General features: G+C 35.2%; 1 protein-coding gene across 1 annotated transcript in view; it reads right to left on the minus strand.

Moving 5' to 3' along the window:
• OTOG (otogelin) overlaps positions 1–16,392 on the minus strand; it is a 105,119-nt gene that overhangs the window by 9,554 nt on the left and 79,173 nt on the right. Inside the window, exons 38-51 of the mRNA XM_068685161.1 lie at positions 16,163–16,299; positions 14,586–14,675; positions 14,006–14,189; positions 10,892–11,112; positions 9,832–9,970; positions 8,335–8,529; positions 7,255–7,467; positions 6,450–6,554; positions 5,974–6,084; positions 4,652–4,753; positions 4,112–4,210; positions 3,410–3,450; positions 2,195–2,270; positions 1,097–1,275 (exon numbers count right to left, since the gene is read on the minus strand). Coding sequence (XP_068541262.1) covers positions 1,097–1,275; positions 2,195–2,270; positions 3,410–3,450; positions 4,112–4,210; positions 4,652–4,753; positions 5,974–6,084; positions 6,450–6,554; positions 7,255–7,467; positions 8,335–8,529; positions 9,832–9,970; positions 10,892–11,112; positions 14,006–14,189; positions 14,586–14,675; positions 16,163–16,299 — 1,892 coding nt within the window. The remainder of the gene's footprint in view (positions 1–1,096; positions 1,276–2,194; positions 2,271–3,409; positions 3,451–4,111; positions 4,211–4,651; positions 4,754–5,973; positions 6,085–6,449; positions 6,555–7,254; positions 7,468–8,334; positions 8,530–9,831; positions 9,971–10,891; positions 11,113–14,005; positions 14,190–14,585; positions 14,676–16,162; positions 16,300–16,392) is intronic.

Genomic DNA, 16,392 nt, shown 5'->3' on the forward strand with positions numbered 1-16,392 from the left:
TATTATTATTATTATTATTATTATTATTATTATTATTATTATTATTATTATTATTAATTATTATTATTGGGGGGAGGGGGTATCTGATTTTAGGGACAGTTCTTAAGTAACTTTCTAAAACATGTAACTTGCATTTATGTGCTCTGTACGTTCAGGAACCTTTTAAAAAGTACCTTTGATCTTGATTGAAGTAAATAGGAAGGAATCTCCAACTTGGAGAATGAACTGGTCTTTCTATCATTTTCAAATGTTAGCCTGACAGGTTACATCAACAACCACTGAAATTATGACTTTTTACACATTAGACAGCACATACATAATTTAGAAAGTAAACCATATGATTTCTATGATTATGGATCATATTTTCTATAAAGACACCATCTTCTTATTTAATTAATTTGTTTTCTCTTCCCAGTTTTTACTGACTTCTTATTAAGTCTACTATGTCTGGCACTTGTGCCAGTTTACAGCACAATGCAGCTAAAGCTACAGATGCAAAGTGGCAGTATGCTATTAGTCCTTTAAGGATTAGCATTGTACTCTGTATGGAATCCTACTGAGCACTGGGCCCCTTCAGTGGATGGTTCAAATGCATGAGATGGTACTGCAATTTGCAATCTTATGCACTGTAGGGGAGAACAAATCTGTCCAGCCCTTCAAACCATCAAGCTAGTGCAAAACCCTCCCTAAACATGATCTAAGCTTCAAAAAATTTAGATAAAATAAGGTCCACTTGTCTTTCTAAAGGGAAGCAATAGTAGGGTTATTACTGACTCTACCGTGTCTGTTCTGTGCTCCAGTCGCCCAAATTAACCTTGTATTTTCACAGCAAAATGAGTAATTTTGAGGGAGAATAGATCACACAGTGAATTTAGGACTTTACAAAGAGAGGTAACTCATCATTAGAGGGGGTCTCATAGCTCCTTTTTCTATCTTGTTCCCATGACAGAATCACAGAATCAGAATCACAGAATTTCTAGGTTAGAAGAAGACTATAATCTACTAAAAAAAAAAAAAAAAAAAAAAAAAAGTAATGAAGACCAACAATCACAACATAAATGTACAACATAAATGTCTAAAATCCTGAATTTCTTACAGCTTTGCACTTGACAGCACAGGCTACTGATGATGTGTTTATTTGGTAGTATTTAGTAGAAGGATCAATCACATTTGTACAAGTAGAAATATGGCAAATGCCATCTGGACTGTGTTCCACAATTTTCTGTCCAGGTAGCAGCACACCTCTCTCATTACTCAGGCAAACTTTGTCTCTCACTACAAGAAAAATAAACAAACAAACAAACAAACAGCTCACTCAGGACAATTAGCTTGGTATCAGAATATTTAAAAAATGTTTCAAACAGTAAAATGGGAATGGAAAAAGCTGCTCTAACTCTTCAAGAAGTATAGGTCAGATTTTCAAATGTAAACTGTTAATAATGAACTAATGCTTCAATTACAACTGTCAAATTACTTCAAAGATCATGGATGATGAAATCTAAGTGAAAAAAAATTCTATCAGCAGTACCACAAAAATGACGTGCAGACTTCAGCTGATTTGAATTGTGCTTTAGGATAAGAAGTGTGCCTGAGGATGGCTATTGCTCCCCATTGATTTCTGAGGGAGCAGAGGATAAATAGCTCAGAAGTATACCTTTGTGGTAGAAATCTATGCAAAGACAATCCGAACTTCACTGGCTGACTGAGTGTCACCCAGGAATTATTTTTTCCTGAATTTTCTCAGATACTACTGGGCCAAGATGAATTCTGCATGGTGCTCAATGCTACGTCCTTGATCATATAAAACATGTAAGCATATCCACCAGCTCCTGAGTAGTCTCATAATGTGTTAGTAGGACTATTCGTGGACATCACCTGCTGGATTCTTCCTTCCAACTCATTAACGCTTAGGCTGGTTAGTCAACACTTACCAACTTCTCCTAAACTCTGTCTTCTATTTCCCTGCACAGACCTCCTGATGTAGGAAATATAAGAATCCAAGGACAAGCTATAATCGACTAAATATTTAGAGAGCAGTCCTATTCTCCTGTCTTTTCATATGCTGTCAATTATGTCATTCAAGTATTTCCTCTTATGTACTACGTTCAAAGCTCAGATGTACAATTTATAGTTAATTATAATTACCTCGCACTTAAAAGGGTGTTTCTTTCAATCAAATTGTTTTCAGACTTACCACATTTGTATTTAACACAGTTACAGATATTTTCTGTACTGTTCTGAAACTGTTCATCTATCTGAAGTTTCTGCCCCTATGGGTATAAAACCAGAAAAAAAAAAAAAAAGAAAAAAAAAAGAAAAAAAAAGAAAGAAAAAAGGGGAAAAAAAAAAAAAAAGATAAGTAAAATGACAGTGCTTGCTCATTTACATTGATCTTTTTCTTGTAAACACCTTTTCTCCAGGATTCGAATAACAGTATCTCTTGCCCCTAGAAATCTACTTTGGTTTCTACTTTGATCACCCACAGTGACATTAAATTTAGTAATGGGATTATTTTTTTTACACCTGAAAAGTAGCAGCAGATACGTACAGGAGATACGTAGGACAAAGAAGACTATGGCAGGCCAACAACATGATGCAATGGCTTGCCTTTATACACAACTCTCCATACAGTGTGGAGCGTATTTTTTCAGGGAGTAACTTAATGGATGTAAATAGTATCACAACAGCATACGTGTACTTTTTAATTCTTCCTTTTATAGTTTACATGCATGCGATTGAAGACTTTCTTCCCATTCCTCATTCATTGTGCCTAAGTTTCTTCATCTATAAAATGAACAATTGTGTACTATTTTCAGTTCCTGCCTAGCGTTTCAAATTAGAATTTTTATTGATTATTCCCACTGCAGTATTATTTTTTGAATAAAATATCCAGTCCTGACCGAGAGCCTAAACCAGCAATGCTAATAAGGATTTTTGCAATGCAGAACAAATCACAGTAGAATACAATTTTAAAAGTTTTGCTGAGTCAATGGTCTGGGTGCATGATACAGATTAACATATGCACTATGACAAATAATATTAACTAAACAGTAAGCTTTAAAGCATTTAGTTCTGACAATTGAACAAAATTCTGTCCTTGGATTCATGAAAGCAGTTCTGCTCTATGAATACTCAGGGCAGCATATGGTCATAAAAAATTAAGAAATGTCAATACCATACAGTCATTTTATTCTGCAAGACATTAAAACTTAAATGGCTACTTAAAAACTTAAATAATTTCTTGTAAAACAATTTAAAAAAAAAAAAAAGAGAGAGAGAGAATGACATGACATTCCATATTTTACTGATAAAACTATTAGTAAGATACTAACAAATATTTGTATTAACAAAACAATAAAAGCATAAATAACAACATAAATACAATGCATAAATACAATGGATTCCATACCAGTTTACACTGAGGCTTAGGGATCGTTTCACATGCACATTCTAAAACAAAATACAATTACAGAAACAATGAATTAGAAAGTTATATGCAATTTCTTTAAAACAGAGCATCACAGAGAACAGAAGTTCCACATTTTCAAGTCACCACTGAAGATGCCTTGCAGGTACATATTTGAAATACACCAACCTGGGGAGTCCAGAATTATATCTGTTTTTTAATACATACTGAAAACTAATACCAGCTTCTGTGACCACCTTTACATATGAGAACAATTTACAGCATTTTATCATCTGCAGTCCATCTGAACATGTTGAAAAAAAATACAATTATTCTAGCCTCTAGCTATTTTAAATCAATGATAATCATTATAATCAACATAAAGAAATGGAGAATTGTGTTTAAGGCATCACAGAGAGATGTATGATATACTACCACCTTTGTAAACTGTCAAATTCCTGCCTTGTGAACACCTCACAATTTATTTTTCTTTAAAGCTGTAAATAATTTACTAACTGTGACTTTACACTGGTTGTTCATAAGATGGTCACCCTGGTACAACTGGTTTGTATGCATGGCAGATAACCATTTGCACAACTTAAAGTCTATGTCTTTATTAATTTTTAAGACTTAACCCCAGGAAGCCATAGCTCTTGTCAGTGTCTTATTTTCTAAGTCAACTAAAATCAAAAAAAGTCATTTTACCACATGTCCGAAATGGGCAGCACTTCTCTGGGCTCCATACCTCCACCAAAGACATGCCTAGCATACACTTGAATTCAGGACAACGATGTATTTCACAAACTAAAATTAAGGGAAATAAAATCCAATAAACAGAAGGTCATCATATTTTGTTGAGCAGTAATATGAATCAAGAGATACTAAATGGCTTATTTGTAATGAATACTTTTAGAAAACATCTTACTTGAAAAGACAGATGATCAAAATTTAACTGTTAGCCATCAGGTAATAGTAGTGTTGAGTACAAGTGTCCTAGGCAAATATTTAAAACAGTTTTAAATCTTCAGAATTTGGGGTCTGAAATTTGTCTCCATTATATATATACATTCAGATAATGCTTTAGGCATGTCAAGATTTAAAAGGAAAGAGTAAACAGATTATAGCTTGCTTATATACACAATGGAGCTTTCTCTCTAACCCACCATTTTTTGGCACTGAACATCCACACTACAAAATTTGCCATGTTCTCTGCTACTTAAAATATCAAAATCAAGTCAAACTTACTACACTGGTATGTAGGGCAACATCTCTCTGTGGTGTTGTCATCCACAATAAGAACTTCTCCTTCTTGACATTTGGGTATTTGATCAGAGCAAGCCCCGCATGCTGGAGAAAACAATTATTTAAATCTAAAACACAGGAAGAAATTCTACTACTGCCTAGGAAACACATACCAGTAAGTTTCTCGCAGACACATATGAAAGAGAGCAGAGGTACTTTGAAGTCATTCCTTCCCTACACAAGAGGCTAATATTCAGTGCAGCTTGCCTTTTATTTGTCCCATCTATTAAATGGAATGAATGCAATAACTCTTTGTGAGTCAGATCATACCAAACAGGATTTTCTCTCAATTTCTTTTGTTATGATATTTTTTTCCTAGTTTTTCTCTCCTGCCAACTCACCCTGTTGTTTTCACGAGTGCTTCTTCTGCTAGGACTATAGAATACCTTTGATCCACAATTAAAGGCATTTCCTGTGAGCCCAGCATCGTCCTCCCACTTAAACACATAGCAAAACTACAGTAGGTACATTCTGATATTTACTCAAAGACATCATATCAAAAAAGAGACAGAAGGACGTTGTGTGGACAGAGAAAAACCAAGTGCAGCATGCTGCTATCACATGCTCAAAGTGACTCCCTGAATACTGTAAATAACAGAAGTGTATTTAAAGTTTCCTTTGAAGGTTCAAATTTTTGCACTTGGAAATGCTACTGAAGACGACAGCCTATGATTCATAGAAATCTACATGCAAAAATGGAGTCCATTCAAAAGAAGCCTACAGGACATATAATTATCACATTATTTTCCTACAGAAAACAACTCTATGGTAACAAACACAGCTCCTAAACTGATACCAAAAGTGCAATTTCATTACTGAATTAAGTTGTTAAGGGTCAACCCCAAGGAAACTGAATAAATTTGCATAATTCTCTCATTTCCCATCAACTAAGATTGGCCACACCTGATACAACACCGGGATATAGGGAGCAAAAGCACATACAATTTCAGTCTTCTTTCAGATAAAACAATCTTACAGCCAGTCCACACACTGTGCACGGACAGGCACTCAAAAGCCCTCAGTTGCTTCGCCCATGGACTCCACCATCACATTACCCAAGAACACTACTCAGTTGCACAAAGCCACTCTATGATTTTTGGTGGTTGTTGCCATTTCTTATGTTCTGTAAACCTAAATGCCACTTTCAAGCCTTACTGTGTTTGGAGAGCTGTAGAGAGTACAAAGAACCTTAGCTGAGAAGTTATGAGCAGGCATCACTGCATACACAAAAACACTTAAAGACTCAGAAAGCCAGGATTCCGTACCACATATATAGGATATGCAGCAGGTACTCTCTACACGAGCAGCAATTAGTGTTTGATCCTCTTGACAGCTTGGCATCTGCTCCATTGGTTCACATTTTGCTGGATCACATTCTGAAAAAAGCACAACAGATTATTTCTTTACGTAAAGTACACCATTCCCCTTTAGTTATGCTATATGTGTAAGAAATGACAATGTAGAGCAGAGAAATACTACAAGATCCTTTAGAAATCCTTTTATTTTGTATCACAAAGTGATACACACATCCTTGCCTGAACATTAAACAAAAGACTCATTTATATCTGCACCAACCAAGGCATAGTCCCACCCTGAGCTTTTAGATGAAAGACATTTTTTTTAATTGACATATTAACAATGATGTCTAAGTTAACTTTTTTTTGCTAAAAAGTTGATCTATTGGTTTACTGCCACACCTGATAACACAGTAAACTGTGTTATCTTTTCAAAAGAAACCTACCGCAAACATAGTTGGGACAACAGGATTCTTCACTGTAGTAAGTGACCAGCTTTTCCAAGCCATTACATTCTGGGATTAGGGATTCACAAAGGCTCTGATTACAAACTATTTCATAAAGAGAAAGAAAAAAAAAAGACAACTTCTAAACTACTTTATGCATTAATAAGTTGAGTAGTGTAAAGCAGTATTTGCAGTTTGATTTTGATACCCCAAGATCAGAAGTGTCCAGTATTTGCCACACTCTCTGTGGAGGCAAAATTAAAGGAGAGCTGAATTTTTGTGAAATCTCCACTTAAAAAAAAAAAAAAAAATTATTGCGGAAAATTCATTGCAACAATATCAACCCAGCTGGCCAAAACAGGAAAATTTGCAACTCGTTTTGAATATGGACTTTCTAAGCTAAATATGAAATAAGAAAATATAAAATGAAAGTTTTTAACCTTTTTTTTTTTAGTGTTGACTTTGTAAAGTCATCTGGTATCTTTTTCTAATAATTAGTTATATCATTGATTTGTATTTGGACGTTAAAATAGATCATTAGACTGTACAGCTGAGACGAACACAATACATACCAAATAATCACAGCTTTTTCAGTTCTCAGAACTCTTCTCACCTCCCTTTCCCCCAAATCCCACTAGACATTTAGCCAATGGTACAAAGATTTTACAGTTTTCTGCACAATCTATAAATTCAAATAATTACCGTACACTTCAAAAATAGGATGTGTAACAGGAAAATAAAACACAGCGAAAGGTTATTTGCAAATTACAGTGAGTAATATTCATAATCGTTAAAGAATACTTACTACAGATCTTCTGAGGACAACATGTATGATCACCAGGAACAAGCAAGGCCACTTCTGCAAATCGCTGACAGTCTAAATTGTGGATATCTGAACAGTTGTACTCCATTGGAATAATAGTCTCACTGTCAACACATTTTTCCATACAGCAGCCACTCAAAGAAGTTTTCCAGATCTCACCCACAGCATGAGGTGCTCCTGAGCTATCTGTACAAGCTAGATCAGAGCAAGAGAAGATAGAAGCCATGCCTTTTTATTTCCAGTTTTCACCACCATTTTCTTCCACAGAGGGTACAGAACTATAAAAGTTCCAGAGTTTTTAAGGCATCACCTATCCATGTTACCCCAACAAAAAAAGCTAAAGAGGAAACAGTCTGAGACTGAGTTTGTATGGGAATGCAAGACACTCAATACCCTCCTGAGGATCAGGGTCTCCACTTTGTTTTGAGTCTCCACTGCAAAGCTAGGCACTTAAGATCCCAATGTGATTCTTTGTTTTTAAACCTGTGATCTGAAAAGAACTTGCTTTTGTATTTCACACACATCAAAACTATTATTAATTTACAGTGCTTTATGCAATCTCTTTTTAAAATTGCATCTTTCAAATTTGTGTTGTTAGTTTTAAGTATTGGTCCACAATTCAGTGTCCTTAGGCAGAAAAGGAATGGAAAGAATTATCAATGCTGTCAGACAGAAGATAGGATGTACATAATCCAAAATGTGTAATTAACTGTTGCTGCATGACTTTTGAATTCCATTTAGTATCATTAGAAGTGACTCCTTGGCAAAGGGCAAGGTGAAAAGGAGGCCAAGACTAACATACTTCAAATAATGGAACACGTAAGCATAAGTAAAACCTACCATTTTTAAGAGCATCCTCCAGCTGAGAGAAGTTGAGCAAAGTCATATGCCACAAGGACATTTCCTGCTTGCCCACCTGTAAAGTTAATGTTCACTGAATCCCCAGAGGCCTCAACTGAACAACATATGCAAAGCCTATGCAACATCAGACCAGGCCTGGATAATGAAGCATCTGACCACCAGCTTGCAGACAATAAAGAAGAAAATCACATCAAAACATACCACATTTTTCTTCAGGAATACAGAGAGCAGTGTGAGCTCGGTGCAGGATGGTCCCTCCAGCACAGACACAGCCTTCTGTCAACACCGAGCAGGTGTCTGAGTCCAGAGAAGCAACCTCATTATTCTGACAACTATCTGGAACCTCACAGGCAGCTATACAAGCCTGGTAGGAGAAGTTTTCAGAGCAGGGGAAGGCTAGAAACGAAATGAATCAGTTATCCAAAGACCTAATTACATGAGGGTGTACTACCTAAGAGATCTACCAATCTAAAACACGGATACACATCTTCTACATGACAAATTCAAACAAAAATAAATTTCACAGGCACTTCACTTCTTTGTGGTAACATTTGTATCAGGCCTTGTTTTGCATTTTGGTGGTAGAGATAAAAAAAAAAAAAAAGAAAAAAAAAAAAAACAAGCAAAAGTGTTGACACAAAATAATTCATACTTGAAAAACATTTACAAATACCAGATTTATAATGGTACACAGATTAATAATGCAGTGTTTTGAAACACATCAAGTACTTTGCAGTGGATAAAGAAAACACTGATTACTAAAGAGCAAAACATAGTCTTTTACAAAAAAGATGCATGTAAAGGCAAATTCAGCCTTGTTTTATTTGGAACAAAAAAGAATGGCGTGAATTCATTCCTATATTTAATAGATATTCACTTTAATCACTCTCTTGGATGAGGTGTGTTATTTTAAAGTCCATGGACACAGTTGAACTTAACATTCTTTATACTATTAATGCAAATTCATTGGTATGTAATGAGTGCATGCTGGAATGAATCGATTTAATCTTTGCTGTTGAAAACAACATGATGGATCAAAACTGCTTAAATGCGGATCACATACAAGCTGCATATATATGGCAAAGAGAGAATGACTACGAATGCCAACACTGTTTAAAAAACAGTCCACAGCGTGTTAACGCGTAGTGACCACAAAATCCAGCTATGACTTCGTTGGTCTTCCCTCCTAGGTGTGTACCACCAGATACACTGTGATATAAAACCAAGAGAGCATGCATCCCATCATGATGGATGGAGTAGTTAACTATATTTACAGATATATTTTGTAAGGTCTCATTTTAAACATCTATTTGCAATTGAAATTCACACAAACTTGAATATATTTTTTTATATCTGACTATTTTTAAGCTTTAGACTCCATGATTATTGGTTTTACTTGCAGCACATTATGGCATGCCCATGCCCTTCTGATGACAAGTATACATGTAGGTCGCATTTGGCCGTACATTTTAATATGCTTAACTTTTCCATCTGCGAACTGGCTACAATGAGCCTGATTCCTTTTGCACAGTGTTTTCTATTTTATGATAAAAGCTGATGAATTTATTATCCTAATAATAATTTCCAAGGTACCTGAAGACTCCAGGAGCGGTGATATTTTCAACTTACAGTAAGTTATTACTAAGCAGGTTTTGTCTGAGCAAGCACTAGAGATATGCATACATGGAGAATACTTACGGCAGTAATCAGAGCTCCTCCATTCTATACAAATATTAAATTTGTTGCACATTGCCACATAAGCAGCTAGTGAGACGCATGGATTTTGAATGTACTTGGTGTCTTGAACCCATATATCACAGAATAGCTCAGGTGGAACCTAGGAAGGAAAAGATGAAAAATATTGTACCTTCATAGAGACCCTGCTATGTAGCAAAAAGATTGACCTTTTTAAATATCAGCTACAAACAACTAAGGCAAAAGTTCTTGGCTCACAGGAAAAAGGGACCATCTGACTTTATTGGTCTACAGAGTGTCTACTGGTATTTAAGGGAAGGTTTCCTGAACATGTTTAAAAAAAAAAAAGAGAGAGAGAAAGAGAGATGTCCTTATACTCCTCAGTTTCATTTATTTTAAATGCCAAGGCAAAAGCTAACATAATTTTTCTAACAGAAGACATAATTACTAACTATTTCATTCTTTCTCCCTATGTGCTTTTGTTTGGTTTTGACTCCTCTTCATCAAACCCAATAATATGCAAAAGTTGAAATGGTAAATGAACTCACAGGAGCACAAATAAATGTTTTGTTTCCACAGTTTTCTACTTATGCTTACTTTAAAGGGTCTGCTCAACCCTCTCCTCACGGTAAGCTGGAATTCCTGCTCTCTACAGCCCTTGAGAATGCAGGCCTTTACATTCTGCACTGTGGTCTGAAATTTGTTAAATTACTGAACACTTAAATATGAAATAAGTCCTAAAATTACTTTATTTTACTTTGCTGTACATCCTATTGATCCAATTGAATTATCTGGGACTGATTTATAAATTAAATGCTATTACCAACACTAACAGAGATATATAAGGAATTCTGAAATTGTCAGTTGCTTATTGCAACTCTCTTATCAATTTGCTGCACTCTTCAATTATTTTTATCTCGCAACTGAAGAGACAAAAAAGTATATATCTCATTCCATAAATGTGGTTACATGTAGTCCCACATTAATGAAACTATCAAGTATACAAAATTCTATCACAACAGCATCTCTCCCAAAATGTAAGCTTCCAAAATATTTAACATACATAAGGATGACAGCTGCTGAATGTCTGGTTCGAAATCAGTCTTAAGCACTCTGAGCAGTCCATGACTGAGCAATTAGTTTCCTGGTGCCTGTCTTCTCCAACATACTTTAATGTGTCTGGCACTTGCCAGCTGTCTATAAAAGTCGATGGAGCATCACTTTTGCTTAACACTGTCCTGTTGGGTAGCATCAGGTCATTTTCCAAGCTTCTATCACAAAGACCTATGTATTACCAAAAGAAAAAAGCAGGTTAACACTGGACAGTTCATTGCCAAGTATGTTTGAAGTGGCATATTCAAACAAGTAAACTGCTTTTAAAAAACTTACAGTAAGCAAATAAAACAAAAAGTACACATTTTTCTAAAAAATGTACACAATATGGCAGTATCACAACCCACAACAGATATGCAAAGTTTTGTAGGATAAAGATATAGGAACTTCACACAAAGTGAATTAAAGATTTATCTGTGAATTGCACATGCATGAAACAAGAACTATCACATATCAATGTGTTGTTCAGAGCCCAGCGATGATGTGCAAGCTTCACTGCTGAGTTGCACAAGCACTAAAGAAAAAAAAAAAAAAACTTTAAAAAAAAGAAAAAGAAAAAGAGGTTACAAAGCACCTCCATGTATAGCAACAAATGAAAACTGCAAATATTATCTGAAAAGGCAGCTCCCATTAAATGTCAAGATGCCTATCTGATACTGTACTTCAAAAGTGTAACACCTTCTTTTACTTATGCTTCTGGGCAGTGTTGAACACCTTTTGGCTTAAGAGCTAACATAAAAGTGCAGCTTTTGGCATTTCCAGGTACATTTATATTACCACTCAGCAGGAAGAAAGCAATCTTTTATTTATTTTATTCACAGAAGGCAGCATCGCATCTCGTTTCTGTTTAAGGTAAGGTAGCTGGCATTTTCAAAACACTGGGGAACAAAGGAAGCAACATAGAGCACATGGAGAGCAATTTAGTTAACACAGAACATCCGAGTATTACAACAGTCTCTGCTGGAAAGTCCTTTAAGAGCCAGCCTGTACAAAAGCGGAATGACAAAATCAGTCTCCCATTCTTTCTTCCTAATCACAATTTCTGATGTTTTTGTATCAGATTTCTAGAAAGCATTCTTCTGATGTTTCAAGAAACTTTAATAACAATTCTAAAGATATCTGTTCAGCAATTACTGGTGAATTAAACCTTTTTCTAGAAAATTGGTGTTTTATCATTTTTCACTATGAGCTAGCTGCTGACAATCAGTGATATAGCGATAAGCATTCAAGAGTAAAACAGCTTTTGAAGCTGTAAATATTAATTGACCAAAATAAATGTAAATATTAATTGACCAAAAATGTTTCTGGTTGAATATTCAGAGGTTGTGAGTCTATGCAACACAAACAGGAAGTACTGACTTGAGTTTTGAGAGGTCTGAAGGAGACCATGTCTGACTTAACTTTTTCCAGTTTTCTTGTACATTGATAAGAAAACACAGCAAAATTAAGGTTTCACGTTCGACTTGGCTGGACCTGGCGGCACCTACAATGACACGCTTGCACTGTTTCACCAGTTTTGTTACAGAGATATCCATAATCCCTTGTGACCTCCCTCATCTCCCATACCAGCTCTTCACCACTTGCCATGTTTGCCTGATCCAGTCCCTGTTAAAGGATCTGCATCAGATAGCAGTGACTTCCAAGAGATACTCGCTGCTACAAAACTGTAATGGTGCCTTCAGTTCCATGTTTTACCTGAAGCTGAGAAACTAGGATCTACTGGTACTGCAGATCAGCCTAAAGATGTTCTGAGAAAGCTCGAAGACAAACAAATGTTTGCATTTGCAAACAAGTGCAGAAAGCATGAGAGCTCATTGTAGACTAATTTACCCTGAAAAGGTGCAGGGTAACCTTAAAGCAGGTTCTGGTGAGTCACAACAGACAGCACCATGCAGGCAGGTTTATACAGAGAATCCCAATCAGAGATGAATGCCAGAAACTCATGAGACATTCTCCAGAGAAGTTGTACATAGAACACCAGCTATGGGGACATGTCATCTTGCTAATGGACCGTGTAAGCCAGGAATGTAACATACTTAATTCTCCCCATCACAAGAACCAAATGGGTAAAGGCAAAAGAGAATTTCAAGTATAACTTGAATTGGGCCTACTAAAAAATATAATCTTTACATTCTTATTTCTGTTTGATCTAATTACAATTAGCTATACAGAGAAAGAATGATATGAAAAACAAAGGTCAGAGCAAATTACAGATAATAACCCAATTTCAAAATGACAGTAAATTCAAACTCTCTTCCTTTGCAAGAAGCATTACTGTCCACAGGACTTGGAACTTGACTGTGCTATCACTGGTATTTGATACTGAGCTACAGGCATTTGCCCTTTCTGAAACTGGCAAGATTTCCACTGTAATTATGAACTCTGTAACCCTGGTTTCCAGCTCCAAATTACAGCAGATAAATTTACAGATTCAGGTGTCACAGTAAGGATATAGAACAACACAAAAACATGCTTGCAAAAACTATAGCACTAGCAGCTTATTCAAGGTCATGGTTTTTACAGAAAAGTAACTACATGAAAAGATTGAGCAGACCTAACAGAGTGCAGTATTGTGGTTATTTAACCCATTAGTATTAAAAAATTTCCCCTGAACTATTTCCTCTAACAGATAAACTAAGATAGATTATCTCAAGTTAACAGTTCCTGTGAATTCTGACCTTTAGAAACTGAAAATAGCACAGATCACTTCCTATCAGATGGACAGCAAATACTAAATCTGTAAATGACCTTATTTGACATTACAAATTTATGTCTGACTTACTTATTTAGGTTTGGTTACAGCAATTGTGCTTGTGATTCCAACGGGCTACATTCAGAAGCAAAACTGTCAGTAAAAAGTGAATACATTGATAGGTATCAAATGTTATTTCAACAACCAACCAAATTATTAATCATTTCATGTTAATAGGTGTTTGTTTGTTTAATTTGCAGTGGTCTGCAATAACTCTTTTAAGCAAGATTCTACAAAAGATGTAATTAGGAAAATGTGGTTCCTTATCAAAGCATCTGAATATCTTTGTTTCTAGCAGTACTCTATACTTACCACATAGTCCCAAAGCTTTTGGTTCTCTGGTAGTATTGAACTCTATGATCATCACACCTGTGTTGTGAAACCACTGAATTCTGATTTTTGTTGGGGTCTCAACTGCATACTTGAAGCCTGAATCCTCTACCTTGTATCCATATTTTCTAACAGTAGGCCAAGCAAATCTTGAATTTACTGTTATCTAAAATGAACACAGAAGAGTTTAAATGTCAGGTACCAAATGCTGTAGGTGAAAGAACTAAAGTCATATTTTCAACAGTTCATGAATCTATCTCCTAATTTAAAAAGAAGCTAGGCTCATCTTCACAAAGATATCTAGGCACTAAAGAGAACAATCACTCTTAATGGCCTTACTCTGTGACTTATCTCATTAACTGTCCTTTTACCACAGTTTGACTCTTTGAATTTACATGTTTACTAAATTCCCAAGTCCTAACAATAAAATACACTACCTGCTGTGTCTTATGCTAAACTTCCATATCCACATGATAAGATAGCTGATGAATAGATAGCAGATGTTAGCAGAAATAAGATGCTATCTAGAAGGCAGAGAAAATTAAAACCTCAAAGTACTTACTTTTCTACTTAAACGATTGATAATAATTTGGTTTGATACATAGGTTAAGTTCAACATTGCAAGGCACAGCGAAGTTGAATTTGAATTGTTCTGTGGAGAAAGCAAAAATATATAAACCAGAGTGATAATGTAGAAAAGTTTTATACATTAGCTGTTTATTATTTTTAGATACCAGGACATTAAGGATTGTTTGTGTATATTTTTAAGACAGGAAATCTGCCGCTGTTTGTAATTTCAAGTTTGTACTACAAGGTTCATCTGGATAAGTTCATTTTGCAAAATACACACACAAAATATTATTGTACTTAGGAACTGTGTTGTATCACCCATTCTCTAAATTATAACAGATATAAAGGTTTTCAGGAAAAAAAAAAAAAAAAGAAAAAAAAAGTACAACAGAATAGCTCTTTGGACATTGAAAAATAGGAACTACGTATCTGAAGGTAAGCAAAAAGAGGACTGGGAATGATGAATTTATATGATCAGTGAATGGTACAGAAGAAATGGATCAGAAATACATGCACACAATAAAGAAATAGCATTTAATATAACAAAGCAAAAATATGAAAAGTCAGAACCAGATCTGCTTTGTTATACCAATCATATTGAACTTCTAGAACTAACTTCAATAAGGTACTACACTATTCATGACCAAACCTTGTGTGAATATTTATATGGATGTCAACATTACCTAGCTTTCACAGAAGAGGTTGGAGTTAAAAGAATTTTGTAAAGGCAATTATTCCACACTCATGAGCACTTAACTTTTCATGACATAAAGCCAAATCTCTACACCACCCACTAGACACGATATTCTGTAATTGCTCCTTGTAGGGTTTTTCTCTTCTCTCTCTGAAATGGCAAATACTTGCCCCTGTCCAAGACCTAGAAATGTACTAGGTGGTCTATTTTTTTCTGACAATACTGCATTCTTTTAGGGATCTCAAGATCGGTGTTTCTGGTGCAAATTTCTCCACATGAAAATATTTGAAAAGTGATACAATGAAATACATTGCTAGGTTGTGCTAGCCAGCATTCCTTGAAACAAAATTAGGGTTGAATGAAACTTAGTAAGGAATTCAAGTGTGTTAATCCTCACTCTGCAAGGCAGTGCCTGATGAAATGCCAAGTGAGCTAATGCAGCTTCAAAAAGTTCTTTCAAATTCTACATATCTTCTCTTTCACACAGTAAAGTCAAGTGAAGCTAGATACACAAAAAATAGCCCTCTACAATGGTACTTTTTACATACTGGTGGGAGTGACTAATAAATGCATATCCATTTAATCTCACAACATTGCCTGTTTTACACATAAAATAAGATAATACGGACCTACCTCTCACCTTCCAGCTGTTTCAGAATAAAATATGCCCATACAATTCTTGCAAAGCATTGTAAAGTGCAAGTACAATTCATAGATATTGCATAGGATTGAATAATTAAACACAATTGCATACAAATATTATAACCTTTTATTTAGAAAGATGTGCATTAGAGGAATATATGTGTAGCTCATTCCCAAGATACATCTTATTACCAGTACTGAACATCCTTTGTTAGCTGATAAACATTAGTTACCATTCTACAGTCAAGGACATGGATGCTTATAGTTTCATCTTGAGTTTGACTAACAATGTAGGATGCTTCTTTGAATAAAGCCAGATGATTTCCATCATAGGTTACAATGCTCAGATCAGAGAAAATTGTGCAACGACCTAAGAAAAATAAGAATAAAATAAATGTATTTTCTAACTTAATAATGTATTTTCTAACTTATGCTACTTTCCGTAAATACTACAAAATAGAAA

This window comes from Anas acuta, chromosome 5 (genome assembly GCF_963932015.1).
Source record: "Anas acuta chromosome 5, bAnaAcu1.1, whole genome shotgun sequence".
NCBI lineage: Eukaryota > Metazoa > Chordata > Aves > Anseriformes > Anatidae > Anas > Anas acuta.